Source organism: Gymnodraco acuticeps, unplaced genomic scaffold (genome assembly GCF_902827175.1).
Source record: "Gymnodraco acuticeps unplaced genomic scaffold, fGymAcu1.1, whole genome shotgun sequence".
Lineage (NCBI taxonomy): Eukaryota > Metazoa > Chordata > Actinopteri > Perciformes > Bathydraconidae > Gymnodraco > Gymnodraco acuticeps.
In genome coordinates, this window is record NW_022990315.1 from 1 (window position 1) to 23,205 (window position 23,205).

The following is a 23,205-nucleotide window of genomic DNA, read 5'->3' on the forward strand; positions in this document are numbered from 1 at the left end:
GTTCTCTAAATGTGTATTTTGTACAGTTTTATCTGAAGAGAAAGCACAAAGTGGCACAGTTTTTCTGCAGCTCCTGTGTGAGGCCACTGAGTTGAGTCTCTACGGTTCTCATGGTGAGTTTAAGTTCCTCTCTTCGCTGGGATTTCTCTCTCCGTCTCATCAGACCGAGAATCCTCCTGACAGCATCATGGCCACAGAAGAAGCTCCCACTGAAGTCTCCGCCGCCGCCGCCCCGGCAAAGGCACCAGCCAAGTCCCCGAAGAAGAAGGCAGCCAAGCCGGCCAAGAAGGTTGGTCCCGCAGCCGCTGAGCTCATCTTGAACGCGGTCACCGCCTCCAAGGACCGTAAAGGGATCTCTTACATCGCGGTGAAGAAGGCGCTGGCCGCTCAGGGCTACGAACACACCGCTCACATTAAACGTGCCGTGAAGAGGTTACTCGAGAATGGAGCCCTGGTGCAGGTCAAGGGATCCGGAGCCAGTGGCTCCTTCAAGGCAGCCAAGGCCGCCGAGAAGCCCAAGAAGGCAGCGAAGAAGCCCGCAGCCAAAGCCAAGAAGCCGGCAGCAGCAGCGAAGAAACCCGCCGCTAAGAAGCCAGCTGCCAAGAAGGCAGTAACTCCCAAGAAGGTAGCGAAGAAGCCTGCTACTGCTGCCAAGAAAACCCCCGTGAAGAAGATCACTAAGAGCCCGAAGAAGAAGGTGGCGGCCAAGAAGGCAGCACCCAAGAAGGCAGCGACCCCCAAGAAGGCAGCGACCCCCAAGAAGACAGCGACCCCCAAGAAGGCAGCGACCCCCAAGAAGGCAGCGACCCCCTAAGAAGGGCAGCGACCCCCAAGAAGGCTGTGAAGAAGGCGGTTAAACCAGCTGCCAAAGCAGCGAAGAAGGCACCAGCCAGGAAAGCATCGAGGAAGTAAACAGATCCTCTACTTCATCTCCAAAAGGCTCTTTTAAAGAGCCACCCACATACACCGAAAGAGCACTCTCCTGTTTTAATATTTAATTTTGCATAAATACAAGTTTGTTAAAGTCTGCTGCATATTTATTTGCAAAACCAGAAGATGTTGTGGTTATTTATCATTACGTATAAGTTAGTTAATTTTACAACACATTTTATTATGTTGCTATATTAGTAGACATTCACTTCACAGAAGGCTCCTCTGACAGTCACTCACAACATACATATTTTCCCATATACTTGATAGTGTATAAACCCTATGTAAATATTTTGTAGGCCTATATAACTTCATATAAATGTACATCGAAACTTATTTAATGCTACATATAATTGTGACTATTATTACACATTAATTCACTTGTACTTGAGGAGATCGGATTAGCTCCTGATTTTGATAATAAATACATTATTTTACTTTATTTTGTATGTTTAAATAATTAGATTATATTGGATATACTTTAATGGTCACATTGGTCATTTGTTTTGTCACTTCAGCATGCCAAACTATCTTATAGTGTGCTTCACTTTGATCCTTTAAGTATACTTTATTTTTAAATATTTCTCTAAGAATACACTATATTGTTTGAGTATATGTGTATAGTCAGATCTATTTTATAGTATATGTTATTCGATGATTTAATTATGTGAGGTATTTTGTACTTGACACAGTGAATGGACTAACGCTTCTCTGATTGGTCGATGGTAGTACCACTCGACCTGACCAATCAGCGGCCAGATGTTCACTCTATAGACCACCACCAATCGATGAGGAAGTATTGTTTTCTGCTAACCTAAACAGAAAATGTCAGGAAGAGGAAAGACCGGAGGAAAAGCCAGAGCGAAGGCCAAGACTCGCTCCTCCCGGGCCGGGCTCCAGTTCCCCGTCGGCCGTGTCCACAGGCATCTGAGGAAGGGCAACTACGCCCATCGTGTCGGTGCCGGAGCCCCGGTGTACCTGGCCGCTGTGCTGGAGTACCTGACCGCTGAGATCCTGGAGCTGGCTGGAAACGCCGCCCGGGACAACAAGAAGTCCCGCATCATCCCCCCGCCATCTACAGCTCGCCGTCCGCAACGACGAGGAGCTGAACAAGCTGCTGGGAGGAGTGACCATCGCTCAGGGAGGCGTGCTGCCCAACATCCAGGCTGTGCTGCTGCCCAAGAAGACCGAGAAGCCCGCCAAGAAGTGAACACCCTGAACCCGCTTCTACCAACACCCCAAAGGCTCTTTTAAGAGCCACCCACTTCCAACTAAAGAACATTCCTCTCTTCACTACACAACTACTTAAAGGCCCAGAGCAGTGATCTCCCCCTTGCTCTATATGTATTGAGTACAACATATAAAACGAGTCATATATTACACCAAGTCACTGAAACTAAAAACACCTATATTCTATAGCAATACACACTTAAAACTTAACTCTAAATTACTATTAATGTATGTATCTGTATTTCGGGGTGTAGCCTCTAAAGTAAAGCCTTATTTCAACTAAAGCAAACTCCTCTTCACAATGTCCTTCGTACATCCAGCAGGTTAATCACCACATTCTCAAATGAATAGCGCTTTGGTTTCTACATCTGTCAGAAACCAGCCCGAGTGAGCTAGAAATTGAAAATCTGCATCTGGAGTCCAATGAGGTGCTTTCAGTACATTGACTCCAGGTCTTTGAAGATCTGGAAAGATTCACCAAAAACCAAATAAACAGCAATGTTCAGATCAATTACTTATGTTTTAAATAAAGCTGAATGTATTCTAGTATTAATATCACTCTATAACCATAATACTTTTCATAGTCTATCTGTTAATTGTGGCTGTCTTTTCAAACTAAAATGTTCCTGACTTCCTCTACAGTGGACATACTGTAACATTTAAAAATACAATTACATTAAAAAAGTCTAAATTGCAAGATGTTTTTCTTTTAACCCTAAATAGGTAGGAAATCAAAAATAAAGAAGATTGGAAAACATTTGTTTCCTGGGTTCCCAGGAGGATAAAGCCCCTTTTGCTGGATGTCACGTAGTTTCCTCTATTCAATAAGGCTTCTGTATTAATGTTGCTGAATTCTACTTCACCCAAGTAGCATTCAGTACGATCCTCTGTATACCTGAGCCACGCAGTACGCCATGCTATATTTCCATTGTGAATGATGCAAGCCAGTCAGCAGTGAATATCAGGACCAAGTAAGATGTTCATGTATTGAATTGATGTGTATTTCCAAGATGCATTCAAGTCATTTCTTCATCTTTCGTTGCCAAAAAAAGTTATAATCAAACTAATACTCAAATTTCACACCAGCTGTGACTGAAAGTGTATTTGATTCAGGTCATCGCTTTGCTTATAAATAGCTGACTCCATAGTAGGAAACTCAGATAACATATACTTTATGTTCTTCATTTAAAGACATTATTTTGTTATTAGAGAATCAGAAACCATAACGGGTTTGTTGCCAAGTAACACATACTTAGAATGTGTCTTGGTGTTTTATTCGCATACATAATAAAAACGATTTTAAGAATGCTAAAATAACATTATAAATATAGCAATATGTACATCAACATATGTATGCATTACAATATGCAGAATTCAGAGTTTATGAATGTATAGAATAATTTGTGCATCATTCATCTTTGCTGGACTTTTGTATCATAGACAAAGTGTTAAAAAAGCTGTATGTCACACATGGATGTATAATAAGAACAGTTTAACAAATGAGCGCGAAATTTGAATTTTCCAATCTCTACCAACCAATAGTTGAGCTGCAGTGTCACGTGTATACATTTGACCAATCAGCGTCGTTGCCGTGCCTGCTCTGGCTATATAAGAGACACAGACAAGTCTTCCACCTTACTACTTTCAAACAGAGAAGCAGACTCTCTCTAGCCATGGCAAGAACCAAGCAGACCGCCCGTAAATCCACCGGAGGAAAGGCTCCCAGGAAGCAGCTGGCCACCAAGGCTGCTCGTAAGAGCGCCCCGGCCACCGGCGGCGTGAAGAAGCCCCATCGTTACAGGCCCGGTACCGTGGCTCTGAGGGAGATCCGCCGCTACCAGAAGTCCACCGAGCTGCTGATCCGCAAGCTGCCCTTCCAGCGCCTGGTGAGGGAGATCGCTCAGGACTTCAAGACCGACCTGCGCTTCCAGAGCTCCGCCGTCATGGCTCTGCAGGAGTCCAGCGAGGCCTACCTGGTCGGCCTGTTCGAGGACACCAACCTGTGCGCCATCCACGCCAAGAGGGTCACCATCATGCCCAAGGACATCCAGCTGGCCCGCCGCATCCGCGGAGAGAGGGCTTAGACTGACCTGAGACCAGAACACCGAAACACAACGGCTCTTTTAAGAGCCACACACACACACTTACAGAGCAACCCGTCCTGAAACACATGTGTGCAAATACTTTATAAACACATTGTCCCCCTTTCATTATTAAAGCATGGTCCACAGTAACACATTATGATAAGATAGTATATAATGCTGATCCATATTGCAACTATCACTGGGTTTGTAATGCAGGCTCTCATTTATGGCTAGACTCCGACATCTAGTGGTGTTTTTAGATAAAGCTCATTCCAACACAACGTAACTGAATACATCATGTTGTTCTTTAAACATGTTCATATAATTACTAGTCCTGAGATATATGTCTATGGGCCATTCTACCGAAATGTACCAAAGTCAGGTTGGAAATGTTTTGAAATTGTGTGTTTTTTCCCCAAAACTTTGTCCATATATATTTTGTACCATATCTAAATTACACACATCTAGTAAAATAACTACATTTTTATATCGTATTTTCAGACTGTTGGAATCTTCTTCCTCTACCATAAATGGTCACTATGGAAACATAGTACATACACTATAGTAAAAAGTATTACCTTATTGCGTAAAGGTCCCATGTCATGCTTCTCCGGTTATCACCGTGTGTTATGAAGGTTTTTCTGTTTCTTTGGTATTTTGAGCAAAACACTTCATAGACATGTTTTTTATATATTTCTGAGTGCTATAATACATGCCTACAAATAGTACAATAGGAGAGCTTTAAAGTAACACACTGATTTTCAGACTTTAAAACACATTTATTTCAGAACTATGGGATTTACCTGCTTACCTTTCCAGGTCGTCACTACCGAAACGATCATGTCAATTACCGAAACTGAACCAAATGTTTCGGTCGTGACGATTCCAGCTCAAATTGAGCATAACTAAAGAATGCTAGCAAGTACATGGCTAGCATTCACGCTTTAGAAGAGGTTTGCACATAAACACTTGCATCTAACTGTGTGTGGGCTGTGTATAACATACAGTTTAGTTTAAACACTATTATTTAAGATGTTACTGATTTATGTAATGTTGAAATAGTGCTGGATAATAGTTTGTACCATGTTTGTTTTAGAGCTACTAAACTAACTCCTAACGGTATAGATATAATATACAATGGTCACATTAAAGAACTGCTCATTGGAGATGATAACTTCATTAATATATGTACCTAGATATACCTCATTTCTTAAAATAACAAATAAATAAAGAACTGTTAGAAAGACACACGTGCTAATATTGAATCCACTACAATAGAGCCACTATTTTCGTCCTGCTCCAAACATGTGTTGGTGAACTGACACCTGTGGATAAAGGCTGGGACTAAAAACAACCTGTTCTGTTTTCACTTCAAAGTGCGTGTGGGCAAAAGATACGATCGAGAGCTTAAATGTTACGGTACGCTATTGATCGGTGAACTGCAGACACCTGCCAACAAGTAGCTACTGATAGAGTGTAGTGTCAACTGTTAACTGTGTTCTTATTCTCAGCGTCCAGGAAAGAGAAGCTTAAAAGGAGACTAAATGGAGTCTCTGGAGGTTCAAAATTGGTACTTTAATTAATAAAAAAGCGCAGTAAAGTCACAAACAGGATTGTTCATTCAGGAGAGAAAGTCTGCAGCTTTCTCTCCCAGGGGGTGGCCGTGCAGAAGAGACCTTACAAGCATTCGTCCTTCCCGCTTGCTCGCTGTTCGCTCCTCCTCTCTGTGAGCTGTAGTGACGTAAGGGACTCCCCCCCCCTCGTTCGTCTGTGTCCGATATCGCGTTAAACAGAGGATTTTGACATTTTACATTCATTGCTTACTTCCACATGCCTTTTCTCCTCCTTATCTCTTTCATAACTGTATATGTAATACATGTTAACGGCGTCAATAGCCACTTTAATGATACTAATGGGCGGTAGTCCCGGATGTCGTCATGAAGGATTTTCAGAATAAAAGCTTAACAACTGGTTGTGTGGTGAACTTCTGGTTTTTCAGTATAAAACAGCATTTAAACTGACGGGATGTTTAGGGTACATTATGCCATCAAAACATTGATTTTAATTTCTAACAGTCCCTCCTTACACACCTAAAAGGTGTGTACAATACTGAAATAAATGAGTTCTTCATCTGAACTCTGCATAGTACATAACTCATATATCAAAAACATACAATCAAAATGGAAAGGTTCGAATAGCCTCAACTTTACAAAATACAAAAATACCTTGACTGTATTTAAACATAAAGTTGTACCTTGTGCATAACTTCTAGTGTTAACATTCAATATGGTTCTTCAAAATAGCAGCAATGGCTTGGTATCAGAACATTTCTTCCTCCCTCCTTTCACAGAAACCGTTCCCATACCACGCTCAGTGTTAAGGCACTTGTTTTTACAAAGTGAAAAGAAACGACCCATTTCAGAATAGCAATGATTTATAAAACATGGGATCCATCATATTAGAACAGTGAAAAATAATAAAAATTAAATAAACTATCTTGGTCCAGTGTAATGTAATAATAAAAATATACCATCTTGGAATAGTATATTATAAATTGAAATGGATTCACTCCATTTTAGCATTTTATTTTTCTCACTTCTTCACATGATTTCATCATTTAAAGAATCACATTGGCTGGACATTCATTGAACAACCTGGTCTCTGAACATCCATATCATTTAACATCATTCAAACTAACTCATCATTTTCATCAACATCTGTATACAGGGGTGGATCGTCCTGTTCTTCTAGCATTTGTAACTGTCCCCCATGAGAAATGTACCCTCCCTCCTTTCATATCATTTAAGGTATGAAAGTAATATGTTCTCTAGAAGAGGCCGTTGTAATCAATCGGTATTTTAGGACATGGAATTAGTGCAACATCTAGGCCTCCCCTGGGCGCCCCTATGCTATCCTTGTACCCTGGAGCCTAAACTCCCCCTGGGACTGGTCTCTTAGCCCTACTGGCTTTGGGGTGGTCTGTTCTAATACAGTGATAAAGTCCCTGAAATGGTGTGAAAACCGGTGGAATATCAATAACTCATTATACTAATTTATTTTCATTTCTGGTCTACTTAAATAACTATGCTAACCTCCTTAACAGTGTGTGGAACCTTGGGTGCTTTAACAAGGACTTTAAAAACAGAAGTCATTTCATTAATGGTTTGTAGTTCAATTCAGGAATGTTCACTCATGGCAGATATGTTTCTCCTTTTAAATAACATCTCTAAATGTCAGGTCATCACCGATTAAATGGATGAGCATTAGGAGGTGGTGGCACTTGTCTTTTAAAACTCATACTCTGGTGCCGTGCGCTCCCTCTGAAGCTGCAAGTAAGATTTAAAACATCTGCAGGGTGGGTTGAGTAACCCCTTCTCCCTGAACGATATTTGTTGTTGAAAATATGCACCATTAAATGAGTGATCCAAGGCCCCGCATGTATTACTCCCAATTATACTAGTTTTTTCAAAATTAAAATCTTCAATCGCTCTTTGCCTAGTGTCTTTTTAAAACTCTACATCTTGGACGACAAACAAATGTTGTTTCCACCTTAACAGTTCTCCTATGGTAATAACCATGCTACAATGGTGAAACCAATACTCTAGATTGGAATACTTTCTTTGGCTTTGTTGTGAGTTTTCATAGTATGTTTAATACTTAAACGAAAGTTAGTTATAATCAAATATAATCAATTATATTCTTGTATAACCCACAATGAAAATGCTTCATATTTTAGGTTTTTCTATAGTTACAGTATAAACAAAACCAAGTGGTTTGTTTAGGTTGAGTATGTAAGGTGTCTCTGATAAGAGAGTAGACCGTTTTCCTCCCTCTCCTCTGGCAGCAGTCCACAGGGAGGGGGGGGGCTCCAGGCTTAAGGAGAAACACATTAAAGGCCAAAGAGAGTTCATGTCCTTTTCACACTAACATGAGAAGGTGTGTCTTATGTCATAAAGCTATGGAACATGTCGAGGCATGTTCAGCCTTGTACATTAGAGGGCATGCGCAGTTTTCAACTGAATTGGGGTGTAGAGGAGGAGTTTGTTTTTTGGGTTTTCGATCCAGTTTTTTTAGCATAAAGAGACTGGTTTTTTGAGAGAGCGAGAGAGAGAGGGGGGTTTTTCCCCTGGTATACTCTCTCCCGGCAGGCTGTGTGCTTCAGAGCTGGGTAACTAGCTCTCGGTAAGGTTCTGCCAGACGGGGTAAATATCTCTCGAATTTCTTGGTTGTTGGCTGAGTGGAATGATTTGATGAGAGATGTGTTTGTGAATATTATAAATACCGCCATCTGTGAGGAAAATCTCTCCCTCCGAAATTGCGGACAGGTATGGGTTTTTGAATGTTATACCCGCCGTCTGTGTCGGAAAAAAAGTATGAAACTGATGTGAATTGATTGGTGAATGGAAAGTTGAATGCGCTTTTTATGGTCACCGGTCTTTTTACGAGGAAATACCTCTAAATTCTATCGGGAGAATTTTTAAAATGTCACAACTGAATTGGGCAGTTGAAATTAAAACATGTTGGTAATAAATGTAAGACTGAGAATTAAAGTTTCATATTTGAACATGATCACAGCACCAGGTTTTTAGTATGATTATAATGTTGTAAAGAGAGAAGGTAAAAACCCTGTATTAGTTTGGACCTATTTTTCTTCAAATAAACTGAATCCCACCAGTTGGATTGGGATAATTTAAAAGACACCTGTGCCCTCCTCTCCTGCTTCAAAGGTAAGATTGCACCCTGCCACACACACTTAGGTAGGAGCACACTCCATTTACTGATATCAAAATCCTTCGGGATCCCTTAAACAGATTAAAAAAGAGTTGTCTGAATTGAAACAGCAGTTAATTGAAACCTTGGTTCTTCGGGAAGTTAGTAGAGGTGAGATCTTGCTGACGTTGGTGGATCTGAGCCAAGCAGCAACCTTACATAGACTCAATAACTTCGGAAAGGTCAATTAGTAGGTCAGAGTAATTTACCGGAATAAAATTATCAGGACCTCTCCAACTCTAAACAGCTTGGTTCCAGCTCTACCTTTAACATTTTCCATTCAAATAAAGATTTGCCTGCTATCTATATTGTAACAAATTAAATCTTCCCCAAATTCTCACATGAATAATAATCTCTATAAGAATAATTTGTTTATATTATGAAAAGATTGAATAATATGTTCTACCCTCAGTGTGTTTTTAGGATTATTTTCTAATAAGTGTGTTTATGTGTAAACTCACTCACTCCTGTGTTCCTTCTCTCCCCCTCTGGTCGTCAAGCCACGACCCCCTCACGTTCTGCTGGCCCATGCCAACTCCTCTGGTTCTGTCTTCTCCTCCTCGTTGTAATTATTTTCAGTGGCCCAACTGCTTTGCATTTCATCTCCTCCTTTTCAGTCTCTACGCTGTTGCATGGAGTGGTGTATTCTGCTCTCATGTCCCACTCTGTTCTTGTGCCAAATCTCGCGGCTCAGTTTGGAACTTCATGTCCTGTTTGAGGGACCGATGAGAGTTTGCCTCTTTGTCAGCATGCTGGTTTGGTTCTGGATGCCTCAGGTGGAGATGGTTCTGGATGCCTCAGGTCGTTGTTGGTTCAGCTCGGGTTGTCTGTCTGTTTGATGGAGGAGGAGGAGGAGGAGTCTCCTGTGGTGAGGTCATTTGTCTGAAGATGGGGTCGTAGCATTCTGACAGGCAGAGAGAGAGAGAGAGAGATCTCGGGCCGCATTACCTATAGTTAATTCTAACACACTGAGGTAAAACATATCCAATCCTTTCCACTCTATTTTCCTAATCTTACTATCTGTCTTAGATGTTAAATGTCATCTAAACCCAATTAATGTCTACTAATTGTAATTAGTTGTAATTGTAACTAATTGGTTGTGCCATATCCCTAAACATTGTTTCCATCCACTGTAACATGGCTACTCCAAATAACTCTTTCAGGAAACCATTTTCTTCTATAAATTAAAAATACCTACATGTTTCAAGCACCACATATTTCACACACTATAAAAGAACGTCCCCATATTTTCTCCATCACTTTAAATCTCACTGTTATTTAGAACATAAGTAACTTTTGTGACTGAACATATCTGCAATGTCGCCACAATCTGCTGGGGAATTTTGTTCATAGAGTTTGTACGTACAAAGCTGTACTTGTGGGTTAGTAGCCTGTTTCTACTGTAATCATTTTCAATAATTGTGCTCAGTTCACCGGTCGGTTGTCCATAAACTTAACAGGGGTGTTTCTGGCACAGACTAAAACATGGATCCAGTGTATTTGGAGATTCCCCTAATCTGTAAATTCCCATCACTTACATATCCCAATCACTTAAACCCATCTCATCATTTGATACAAGAACTGCATATATGGGGGGTGAATCATCTTGATTGTAACCGCCTCACCTTTGGGACCAAGTATTTCTAACTCCTCCTCTTGTTGCTCAGCTGATCTTTTGGCTCTAGGGATAAGTGAAACTCTCTGAAACACAGCTGGAGTTTTGTTAGTGATGTGGGCATTCTCTATGAGTGGACTAATGGATCCATGTCTTACTTGATATTGTACTCCCCATCTAACCAGAAAGGTGCCAAGTGTAATGAGCACAATCAACAATGCTATTCTGACTCTTATCCCTAGGGGACCCCACAATAGCTTTGGCTTTGTTCTTGACATCATCTCTATTTTCTCCCTTGGTGTCAGTTACAGAATTTAAATAATGAGTACTATAATAACGTATACAAAAATTGGACTCTTTTTCAGATGTAAAACAAAAATAGGTTTTCACTTTAGTGTACTATCTATAAAAATCTATAGACAATTCCTCTTTTGAGCTGTTTCTATCTTTATCTTATTTCTATTTATTGTTTTGTTCCAGCTCTGCCAAATCAGTCCTAACTCCCAATAATGTTCTGGAAGTTGCCAGTGAAGGGTGACAATGTGTGAGGTGGTGTCAATTTGCTCCTTTTTCTTTACCTTTAAACCGGAGCGCGTGTGAAGTTCGTTACAACTTCTCACTGTTCCATCCACCGGGGATCAGCTCACTGTCTTTTGTGAACTTTCACCCTCACCCAATTACCTGGCCGAACAGGAATCTCTTCTGGAGTCTCTTCTGGTGTCTCTGTAGCTTTCTTAGCCTGTGTAGACAAAACTTGGATAATATTACTCGGAGTTCTGACATATTCATTACTTTTATTCGTCTAATATCTAAAACTGGACCACTCCCTCCTTGGAGGAGGCCCAAGCTTTGGCATACCTTTTGTCGTTATGATACCTATTATTAACTACATGTTATTATTTATTAACTACAACGTCACTGAAATCAACATATCTGTATAATCATGACACTCCCTCCTTTGAGCAGAACATGCTCAATTAATATTGCAATGATTACCCTATTCTGAACAGGACATGTAAAACCCATAACGTTGCATTACATAAATATAAATTCTCCGTGTACCCATAAGGCGTACAAAATATCGTATGATGTGTGGCTTTCTGATGGTATAAAAACATATTTACTAAAATCTGCCATTAGCACAAAAAATGGTTTACTTGTTGCAATAATGGCTTTTGTCCTGGTATTATGCATCATTGTTGCTGCGAAAAACAATACCCCTGGTGTCGCTAATGCGTCTCAATAATTCTAGGATTAGAGGATTGTTTGATACTGCTGTACAAAGATATGATAAAATAATATTTCTCTAAACTAGAGAGAAAATGCGAACTATTCTCACAGAGGGTGACATGCATGAAGGGCTGGTGGCCCTCACTCAAAATGAGATAGTGCCTTATGCACTACATTATAAATCAGTAAAATTACTCAAGAATAAATAAATAAAAACTGATTCTTGAAACTGTTGTAAAAACCCTACAACTTCTTCATCCAAGCTCTCAATCAGTGTTATGTTATTTAATCTGCAGCTCATTGCCTTAAAACAGATACTTCAGACGATTATAAAATTGTGTTTATGAGAAAAATGTAATCTGACTCCATAAATCACATAATTGTTTGACTAAAAAACTACACTTCCACTAACAATATTACATTATATTACATTACATTGCATTTAGCTGACGCTTTTATCCAAAGCGACTTACAATAAGTACATTCGACCAGGAAGACACAACCTTGAAGAAAACAGAATCATAAGTACATCAGGTTTCATAGAGCCAAACATTTCAAGTGCTACTCAACTGGCTTTAGATAAGCCAGTCCTTTATTAGTATAAAAGTGCTTTGTTAATAGTTCTATCGCTCGAAGTGGAGTCGAAAGAGATGAGTTTTCAGTTTGCGCCGGAAGATGTGTAAGCTATCAGCTGTCCTGATGTCAATGGGGAGCTCATTCCACCATCTTGGAGCCAGGATAGCAAACCCACGTGTTTTTGCTGATGGGAACTTGGGTCCCCCTCGCAGCGAGGGCGCAACGAGTCGTTTGGCTGATGCAGAGCGTAGTGCACGCGCTGGGGTGTACGGTTTAACCATGTCCTGGATGTACGAAGGGCCAGATCCATTCGCAGCATGGTAAGCAAGTACCAGTGTCTTGAAGTGGATTCTAGCAGTTACCGGAAGCCAGTGGAGGGAGCGGAGGAGCGGAGTGGTGTGGGAACATTTAGGAAGGTTGAAGACCAGACGAGCCGCTGCATTCTGGGTGAGCTGCAGAGGTCGGATCGCGCATGCAGGTAGACCAGCCAGGAGGGAGTTGCAGTAGTCTAGGCGTGAGATGACGAGAGCCTGGACCAGAACCTGAGTCGCTTTCTGAGTCAGCTGGGGACGTATCTTCCTGATGTTGTAAAGTGTGTATCTGCAGCAACGGGTTGTAGCAGCGATGTTTGCAGTGAAGGACAGGTTGTTATCTAGGGTCACACCCAGATTCCTTGCAGTCTGAGTCGGGGAAACAACTGAGGTGCCGATGTTGATAGTCAGGTCAAGAGTGGGACAATCTTTTCCCGGGAGGAAGAGCAGCTCAGTCTTGTCAAGGTTGAGCTTGAGGTGATGAGCAGACATCCACTGAGAGATGTCAGCTAGACAAGCAGAGATGTGTGCGAAGACCTGGGTCTCTGAGCGGGGAAAGGACAGAATTAATTGGGTGTCGTCAGCGTAGCAGTGGTATGAAAAACCATGCGGGCTAATGACTGATCCGAGCGAGTTTGTGTACAGGGAGAAGAGGAGGGGACCAAGAACAGAGCCCTGAGGGACCCCTGTAGTTAATTGACAAGGGTCGGACTCAGACCCTCTCCAAGTCACCCTGTAGGTACGGTCTTTCAGGTATGAGGTGAGGAGGGAAAGTGCAGAGCCTGAAACTCCAAGTTTTTGGAGAGTGCGAAGGAGGATCTGATGATTCACCGTGTCGAATGCAGCAGACAGGTCCAACAGGATGATGACAGAGGAGAGGGATGCAGTTTTGGCAGTGTGCAGTTCCTCAGTGACAGCAATGAGAGCAGTTTCTGTGGAGTGACCTGCCTTGAAACCAGACTGGTGCGGATCCAGAAGGTTGTTCTGATGGAGATAACAGGAGAGTTGTTTAAAGACAGCGCGTTCAAGTGATTTAGACAGGAACGGGAGTAGAGAGACAGGCCTGTAGTTTATAACATCTGACGGGTTGAGAGTGGGTTTCTTTAGGAGAGGGTTTACTCTTGCCTCCTTGAGACTATTTGGAAAGTGACCAGAAGTTAGAGAAGTGTTGATGAAATGGGTGAGAAACGGTAGAATATCAGGAGCGATAGTCTGAAGGAGGTTTGAAGGGATAGGGTCCAGAGGACAGGTGGTAGGGCGGGCAGAGGTAATGAGGGTAAGAACCTCACTTGGAGAGAGAGGGGAAAAGGAGGTTAGTGTGTGGGTGGAAGGAGGGTCTGGTGACCCAGCGGTGAGTAAAGGTGAGTCAGAAAAAGAAGAGCGAATATCATCAACCTTTTTTTTTTCAATAAATGAAGTTCCCCTTTAAACACAGCCCCGGTCTTCTGACGGGGTCTATCTATGTACTGGCTGGAAAATGTTGTGCCAGTCTCTGTCGCTCTGTCACTGTTCTCCCGCTAACAGTCACTCTCTAGTTCTGATGGGTTCTTGTTGACTTCTTCACTGGTTTGAGACAAGCGACCCTATCGGACACCTCCCTTTGTAGCCAGACCTCACCACAGCAGAATCGAGTTTCTGTTTTTAGGTCTCAACAGCTCCACGTCAGGTGTATCACCGCCCCTTGAACTGCAGTCGGTGTAAACAGGAGGATTTGGTATGGATCCTCCATCTTGGGCGAGTACTAGGTTTCCGTCTTCATATTTTTGAGTGGAAACCCCATCGTCTTGACCTCACTAGCTGTGTAGACACAATAGTTTTCTGTGTGGGGGAACAACATCACTCGTAATCTCTATCCTTCTCATAATTACAAAAATAGTCTGCTAAATGTTCTACTATGTTTTAATGTTCTACTAATCTGTGGATGCTTTATGTGTAAATGCAATATGCTACTCACTATCTCTTTAAATAACATTCAACTTCTCCCTCCTGTGTTGACAGATATGGCTCAATGTAGCTGGGTTTCTAAATACCCTTGGGCTGAGGATGCATCATCTGTTGGTCTGGCCCTCTGAGCTTCCTCATTGCTGTGATTGATACCAGGGTGTCAGTTACATTTGGGTCATGTTTGGCACCCCTGTTCGTCTTTGACATCTCTGGGACCCCCTGCCTCCGTTGTCATCATGGAAACCTCCTGGTTGTTGGTTCTGCTTCTGATTTTCTGGCACTATCTGAGATTTACCAGTTTGAGGTGTCTGCCCTGCATTCTCTGGTTCTTCCTGAGCTTGAATTGTTGGAGGTGTCTGCCCTGCCTTCTCTGGAAGTTTCCCCTCCCTTCTCCTTGTCTTGTTCCTACAAGCTACGGTGTCTTTTGTTTTTCTGCTATGTCTTCCCTCACTGGCAGGTCTGCTACTCGGACCACATTTATGCTGTGTGCCAATAGGCTGGCATATTCCAGATGGAGTATCAGACTTCTAACTCTTATAAATCTTTCTTCATCTTCCCTCCATTTAGTTCTTTTAATTGGAAAGGTTAAAGCATCTGATCAGATTGTTACCCTTTCCTTGATATCTGCAGTTGAGCCTGGCTCTGCGTCTAGTCTCAACTTAGAAAACATGTCACCAAGAGAAACTAACTATTCGAATGATCAAAGATTGAAGCACTAGTACTCTGACTAGTACCTTTGTATTCCTTCAAAAAATATCCTATGTCATCAGAATTGTTAAATCTGGTTTGTTTTTTTGTTTTTTTCAATTTATATGAAAATGCAACGCCACGTGTTATGATTGTTATAAATTTGGTTGTTTTAACATTAATTTCCCAGCTATTTTCAGGAACCGGAAGCAGCCGTCCAACACACAGTCCTAAGATTGTTCTGCATAAACTATTGAAGAATTGTGATGTAACAGGCTTCTTCTTTACCGTAGTTTGAGCTCTCTGTGTGTCGAACGGGTTTGCCAGCGGCTCCGGACAACAGCCGCGTGTATACTCTCTCCCGGTGCAACGAGAATTCCGTCAGCAAGTCACCAATTGTTAACTGTGTTCTTATTCTCAGCGTCCAGGAAAGAGAAGCTTAAAAAGGAGACTAAATGGAGTCTCTGGAGGTTCAAAATTGGTACTTTAATTAATAAAAAAGTGCGGTAAAGTCACAAACAGGATTGTTCATTCAGGAGAGAAAGTCTGCAGCTTTCTCTCCCAGGGGGTGGCCGTGCAGAAGAGACCTTACAAGCATTCGTCCTTCCCGCTTGCTGGCTGTTCGCTCCTCCTCTCTGTGAGCTGTAGTGACGTAAGGGACTTCCCCCTCTCGTTCGTCTGTGTCCGATATCGCGTTAAACAGAGGATTTTGACATTTTACATTCATTGCTTACTTCCACATGCCTTTTCTCCTCCTTATCTCTTTCATAACTGTATATGTAATACATGTTAACGGCGTCAATAGCCACTTTAATGATACTAATGGGCGGTAGTCCCGGATGTCGTCATGAAGGATTTTCAGAATAAAAGCTTAACAACTGGTTGTGTGGTGAACTTCTGGTTTTTCAGTATAAAACAGCATTTAAACTGACGGTATGTACATTATGCTATCAAAACATTGATTTTAATTTCTAACAAAACTGAGTTAAACATTAATGATGGGTCCAACAAACGTTGTGGCTTTATTTATGTGGACTGACAGATGTAGAAACCAAAGCGCTATTCATTTGAGAATGTGGTGATTAACCTGCTGGATGTACGAAGGACATTGTGAAGAGGAGTGCGCTTTAGTTTAGAGCAGTGTTTCTCAAACGTTTTCATAACAAGGACCACTTTACCAATAAAAAAAACACTCGCGGACAACCTAACTCCACAAATATCCAAAAACACATCGTTTTTTTACAAATCACCTGAAAATGGTACAAACAAGTGGCAACATGTGTGATGAAGGTGTTTATCTGGGCTATATCATGCAATAGAAAGTGAAACGTAAGCTCGTTCCATTGCGGAGATATTCCCGCGAGAGTGCGAAAAACTTAAATAAATTTATTTATTTCAAATGTGAAATTTTACCAATATACTCACGGACCACTAGGGGGCGCTTACGGACCACCAGAGGTCCGTGGACCACACTTTGAGAAGCACTGGTTTAGAGGCTACACCCCGAAATACAGATGTAATCATTAATAGTAATTTAAGGTTGTATTTAAAGAGTTAATTTCTCAATAATGTGAGTTTTCTTAGTTTAGAGACTTGGTGTAATATACAATTTGTTGTACTCAATACATATAGAGCAAGGGGGGGAGATCACTGCTCTGGGCCTTTAAGTAGTTGTGTAGTGGAGAGAGGAATGTTCTTTAGTTGGAAGTGGGTGGCTCTTAAAAGAGCCTTTGGGGTGTTGGTAGAAGCGGGTTCAGGGTGTTCACTTCTTGGCGGGCTTCTCGGTCTTCTTGGGCAGCAGCACAGCCTGGATGTTGGGCAGCACGCCTCCCTGAGCGATGGTCACTCCTCCCAGCAGCTTGTTCAGCTCCTCGTCGTTGCGGACGGCGAGCTGCAGATGGCGGGGGATGATGCGGGTCTTCTTGTTGTCCCGGGCTGCGTTTCCAGCCAGCTCCAGGATCTCAGCGGTCAGGTACTCCAGCACAGCGGCCAGGTACACCGGGGCTCCGGCACCGACACGATGGGCGTAGTTGCCCTTCCTCAGATGCCTGTGGACACGGCCGACGGGGAACTGGAGCCCGGCCCGGGAGGAGCGAGTCTTGGCCTTCGCTCTAACCTTTCCTGCACCTTTTCCGCGACCAGACATTTTCTATGTGTTTATTCTTCGACGTTAAGAAGAAAGTAACTCGGTCAAAGTTCTCACCAGACTATATAGGAGCGCAGCTGTACGCTCATTGGTCAGATTGACCCGTAACTGTGATCGTCCAATCAGAAAACAGGTCTGTCTGCCGCCTGAATTATTTTCAGAATGAGACGTTAAAGTTTCAATTTTTTTATTTTCTGAAATAGTTTTCACCCGTTCAAAGATGAATATAAACTCCTGTAATTTAAGAAGCGAAAGTCTCAATGTGTGGAGAACATTAAGACATTCATAAAGGTGTCATACTTAATGTTTATTTACAGTGTGTAATTAACTTATGAAATAATATATTCCGTATTATAACTCAAATGACACACTCACCTAAATACATGCAGCTGTAACGTGGGCTAAACATTTACCGGAAACAAAATGATCACCAGTTTTAACTTATTTGTGTAGATTGTAATTTGTGTAATGTCTACTTTTGTTATCTTTAATATTTTGAGGACATCTCTTATTTCATATTATGATTATGTGTATTCATAAAGGTCTATAACGTATGTCTTCTCAAAATGTATATAGTTCTATTTTATTTTGATTATTTTACTAGGTATTCTTCATTCTGTGTATTTGTATGCACCAAATATACCAAAGCAAATACCCTGTATGTGTTAACCTACTCGGTAATACAACCTATTCTCATTCGTATACATACACTGTACATACATTATTATATTTGCAGCACTTAAGATACAATATAGCTTTATTTGTTAAGCATTAAACCTCCAGGTGGAAGTGATGTATAGACAGAAATGAATTGTAATACAACAATTAGTGCTCCCGTGGGGATTGCCCACAGTATTGAGTATGTGAGTCACTTTGGATAAAAGCGTCTAACAAGTGACATGTGATTAGAGCTCAGCTTAAAGTATTAAATATGTAAAATTACTTCTGAAGTAAAATTAACAAAATGTCAATAGTAAAAGCCAGTTCACATGATGATGATCGAAGTGAGTATAGCAGTTTAATGTCATTACCACCAATAAATACTTTAAAAACCAGCTTTTCCTAAATAAATGGTGTTAACTTGTACCATGTATTATTTTAGTTATATTAAAAAGGCAAATATGTTGACGTATATCGGGACACTTTGAAAGAGGAAAGCAGCAGTAGATGAAGTGGGTGGCTCTTAAAAGAGCCGTTGGTTTGTAGCAGCAGCGGCAACAGGTTACTTGGAGCTCGTGTACTTGGTCACGGCCTTGGTGCCCTCAGACACGGCGTGCTTGGCCAGCTCTCCGGGCAGCAGCAGGCGGACGGCGGTCTGGATCTCCCTGGAGGTGATGGTGGAGCGCTTGTTGTAGTGAGCCAGACGGGAGGCCTCCCCGGCGATGCGCTCAAAGATGTCGCTCACGAAGCAGTTCATGATGCCCATGGCCTTGGAGGAGATGCCGGTGTCGGGGTGCACCTGCTTCATCACTTTGTACACGTAGATGGCGTAGCTCTCCTTCCTGGACTTCCTCCTCTTCTTGCCGGTCTTGCTGGGGGTCTTGGTGACCGCCTTCTTGGAGCCCTTCTTGGGCGCTTTCACGCTGGCTGCTTCAGGCATGATCAAAGGTTGTGGGTTCTCAAAGTAGAACGTATTCACCGAGAGACAGCGTGGTGTATTTATATTCATGCGATGCAAATGAGGCTGTGCTGTTGCTCGCACGGGATTGGTTGGGTACTGAGCATGCGCAAAACAAATCACCCTTTGAGCATAGTTTTTGAGAACAGAAGAGAAACATGTTTTTGTATTGAAATCTAAATAATGAAATAAACCAAAAAAGACTTGATACATTAAAGTATATTGTTTGTTCAGATTAAGATAAAATATAAAATGGTTGAAGAACTTGGTCTTTTAAAAACTGAAAATGATAACCTAAATCAAGAAATATGATATCATTCATAAACAATCAGATACTATATTACCCAATGCAATCTAGTACAAGCCATTCAAACTGGTCAACAAAGAAAGCATTTCATAGTATTTCTAGAGATTACATGAAGGCTTCCCTGATGCCTTTATAACAAACCTGTACATGTCTGAATTGAATCGAGTGTGTGCATGAATGCAAATGTTTTTAGGTAAAGGGCTTTCTTGTATTTATATATGTGGTTGATGGAGTAAGCTAATGATTCCATGTGGAGAGAAGGGCTTTAAAACGTAATAAATAGGCTCGGGAAAAGGTACACATTAGATCATACCCTTAGACATTTCCAAAACCTAATGTAAATATTGAAATAACAGAAAAGCGGTGAGTGGACAACAATGCTAACAATATATTATAAATTGTTTTTGGATGTCTGAAGTATAATCACTAATAGAGCAGGGCATGATGACAACCTGGCAGGACATCTGGAATAACTGAGTGTAGAGATAATAACATCATTTAAATCTGTCAATGTCAAATAATATAGGTGAATGTAGAATGTTGTAGATCAGGACTCAATGACACCATATTACATCACAGTAAATGTGAGACTTAAAGAATGTGGGAAACATAATTAGTTGATAATGTATTGCTATGAATTAGAAGATTCAGTGTAAAAATAGAAAGAATCAACGTGGAAAGGGAAAAGGTGTAAGACTTGTTTGGTGATGAATTAGTTCAGGTTAAAAGGGCTTTTTTAATGTGAATGAAATTGGTTTAATATAAGCCATACATGTTTTTGGTTGTAATAATTATATGAGAAGAGCTGTCTTTTACTATTACTGCTGGACATCAGCTTGTTGTAGCTGGTTGGTGTAGTTTCTTGATGAAATGCTTGTAATTCATTTCCTCCACAGGTATGGCTGGAAGTTCACAGGCCCATTATTGAGTTAGGTGTTCATCCTCAAATGCAGTGAAGATAATACAGACCTACTTATTTCCATGATGAAATGTTTAGCCTTAAACGCATACATTTTGGTGCCTAAAACACCGTTGTCATTTCATATGTAAATCAGTCCTGTTATCTAAACTGATAAAGTGTGATATCTGACAAGTTATCTGTTCAGGACATGTTGATATTTAGATTTCTGTTATACTTACAAGATTATAGAATTAAAATAAAGAACAAATACCTGAAAAGTGTTCAAAAGTATTTTCTAACACAGGTATTGTGTGATATACTGGATAGTCACAAAGAGGTATATATTTTTTAAACATTTAAAATGTGTAGTTACAAATCATCCTGACGACCTTTCTTAAAATCTCGGGAATCATTAAAAGGCTTCAAAACCACTTAGTTTAGAGTGGCAGGATGTCAAAGTTACTTTCCAACAAATAATACATGTGTTGTTGTTGTTGTTGTTGTTGTTGTTGTCTTTAGACTGAATACCACGAGCATTCCAGGTGGTAAACTCATAGTGGATTGAAAAGTGTATTAAGGCAATGTATTTGCACATGTTTCATCATAACTTGAACTGATACTAGTTCTGATGACTCCCATCACTAAGGCCTATTGCGCCATGTGTAATGGTGCATCACAGTCCCTGGAAATATAGCATAACACATGAATACTCTCCGTGAGGGGGCGAAGGCTGGGAACAATAACAAACTGCCGCTGTGAAAAGTAGAGACGAAGGTCACACGTTGTCCAGCGATAAAAGAGGGGGGGGGGGGGACATTCCCTGCGTGCCGAGAGGCAGGAGAGAGAGGCGCACAGCTGGATCCCTGACAGCCAGTACTCAAGTTGTAAAAAAAAAATCAGGGGGGATGGTGGATTTTATCATATGGGGACATCATTTGTGCTGATAGCCCGCCGAGGGTGGGAGACCAACCAGCATAAAGATAATTCGTATACTCCTAAAACAACATGCATGTTATGGATGTTCAGATACTCCCTTCATTGCTCTTGACCAAGGCACCTCAGAATTAGAGTCGGTCCCCGGGCTGCCATGGCACCACTAACATTTAGGGTCAAATGCAGAGGACAATTAGTGCAACATCTTTTTTTCACTTTAATTTAAAGGGGGGGAGGGGATACAAAAATGTGGTTACAATGGAAGTCTATGGTACAAATCTTGTAGGTTAACATTCCCTCCTTTATTATTCAGATGGATCAGCTGATTATACTAATAATAAAGTCAAAATTGTTTTTAGAATATTGAATTATAGTGTATCAAAAAAGGAGTTACTGGTATACGATCAAAACTGGTATCTAAAGGGTTACATTTTTATCGTAATTAATTAAATCATTATGTAAATTAAAAAACTTCATGAAAAATTTGAAGAAAAAAATTAGAAAAATATTGATCCGTCATCATTTTATTGCAGTTCAAATACAAATATTTTATGTTAACATTCCCAATGTTACTTTTTTTAACAGGGCATTAAGTGCAAATTGAAATTGTTTCCAAAATATGAAAATATATTAAAAGATTATACAGATAATACAAAATAGGACCAATGTTGTCAATGGCTGCCTACTCCACTCTCTCCCATCTCATAGAAGTTTCCAAAGATTTTCATAATCATGCTTTTTGGTCTCAATTTTTCTGGCTCTTGCTTTTGGATTGTTAGCTAAGCAATGGCTTTGAAGCCAAGTCTTGACATATACCTCTGGTCTGAACTTGTTCAGTGGAGGGCCAACACACTTGATGAAAAGCAAGGCTGACATGCTTTTGACCTCTAGGGAGCTTCTAGTTGTGGTTAAAATGTTCATCTGACTAAACCCACGTTCACACTCAGCTGTGGAGATGACCAGAGTGTTCACTGCTTGAAGGAGGGGTTTCAGCTCTTCTGGTGCTGGTGGTATCATTTCATCAACAGTGTTGAGTCTGACCAGCTAGCTAACACGAGAGAAACACGTAGCTAAACTCCAAACTAAGTTGTTATTGCTGCTTATGTCCATAGATTCCACCTTTGGTGAAAAAGTAGTGAGTAATGAATAAGATTACTGACTCTTGACTTACCTGAAATGTTATTTTTAGTATTTTTAAATATGAAGTCCCTCAGATCGCGTTGTCCTCCTGGTCGCTTGGCCATTGTGATGACCGTTACCTGCGCTTCTGGCATCGATCAAACAGGCGCATCACGGCGCTCTGGCGCCCTCTAGGGCACTCGCATAGTATAGCGTCAGTGACTTGGTAAAAATGTCATTGCGTGTGTGCGTGCTCCCTCGCCCACAGTATTTTACTCAAAATGCGCAAAATTAATGTTGAAATAGCAGTAATACCAGTGCCACGTTCATTGTTAAAATTAACAAGGGATGGAAAGGGGGAATGGCAGTTTTAGAAGGCGGATGATTTTGACCGTTTTTATTTCAGGGGGGATGCCATCCCCCCTCATCCCCCCTCAACTCGAGTACTGCTGACATCACTCACTCCGACAAGACACTCAGTACTGAGTGTGTCAGCGAGGAATGGGAGACATCCCTCAAATACAATTGAATGAACGAACAGGGGGAAGACCAAGATGCAGCACTGCAAATGTCTTCCACCGTCATTCCTCCGTGCAAAGCCGGCGTAGAGGATGAAATTCCTCTGATGGAGAGCCCACTGATCCCGGTGGATGCATCCCAGAGACATACACCTGCGACACAGCCTCTCGCAGCCAGTGTTTACCCAGTAGTCCCCTCGTTATAATGTTAAATAAAGGAAAGCGTGAAAGTTGGTTTATCCTCTCGATTAATGCAGTACAAACCACTTTACTTAAATTCTAGTAA

At 41.3% G+C, this 23,205-nt stretch overlaps 4 protein-coding genes and 1 pseudogene across 7 annotated transcripts in view; 3 read left to right on the plus strand and 2 right to left on the minus strand.

Annotated features, from left to right (window-relative positions):
• Positions 1–144: 144 nt before the first annotated feature.
• LOC117550549 (histone H1-like) overlaps positions 145–23,205 on the plus strand; it is a 101,122-nt gene continuing 78,061 nt past the window's right edge. Inside the window, exons 1-2 of one of the 4 annotated variants that reach the window (XM_034222960.1) lie at positions 145–799; positions 838–882. In XM_034222960.1, the coding sequence (XP_034078851.1) occupies positions 188–799; positions 838–882 (657 nt within the window). In that variant the 5' untranslated portion in view covers positions 145–187. The other 3 variants (XM_034222962.1, XM_034222963.1, XM_034222961.1) reach the window with 3 other exon arrangements.
• Positions 1,721–2,194, plus strand: LOC117550565 (annotated as a pseudogene).
• On the plus strand, positions 3,814–4,396 carry LOC117550555 (histone H3). Its single transcript, XM_034222968.1, has one exon. It carries the CDS (start codon positions 3,834–3,836, stop codon positions 4,242–4,244), a length of 411 nt encoding a protein of 136 aa, XP_034078859.1. The 5' UTR covers positions 3,814–3,833; the 3' UTR covers positions 4,245–4,396.
• On the minus strand, positions 17,086–17,540 carry LOC117550566 (late histone H2A.L3-like). The gene has a single exon (XM_034222978.1). It carries the CDS (start codon positions 17,521–17,523, stop codon positions 17,140–17,142), a length of 384 nt encoding a protein of 127 aa, XP_034078869.1. The 5' UTR covers positions 17,524–17,540; the 3' UTR covers positions 17,086–17,139.
• Positions 18,531–19,136, minus strand: LOC117550571 (histone H2B 1.2-like). Its single transcript, XM_034222985.1, has one exon. The coding sequence runs from the start codon at positions 19,121–19,123 to the stop codon at positions 18,746–18,748; it is 378 nt and encodes a 125-aa protein (XP_034078876.1). The 5' UTR covers positions 19,124–19,136; the 3' UTR covers positions 18,531–18,745.

Bases quoted from the DNA above. Each gene is read 5' to 3' on its own strand.
- LOC117550555 (XM_034222968.1), top strand. From the start codon at position 3,834: ATGGCAAGAACCAAGCAGACCGCCCGTAAATCCACCGGAGGAAAGGCT.
- LOC117550566 (XM_034222978.1), bottom strand. From the start codon at position 17,523: ATGTCTGGTCGCGGAAAAGGTGCAGGAAAGGTTAGAGCGAAGGCCAAG.
- LOC117550571 (XM_034222985.1), bottom strand. From the start codon at position 19,123: ATGCCTGAAGCAGCCAGCGTGAAAGCGCCCAAGAAGGGCTCCAAGAAG.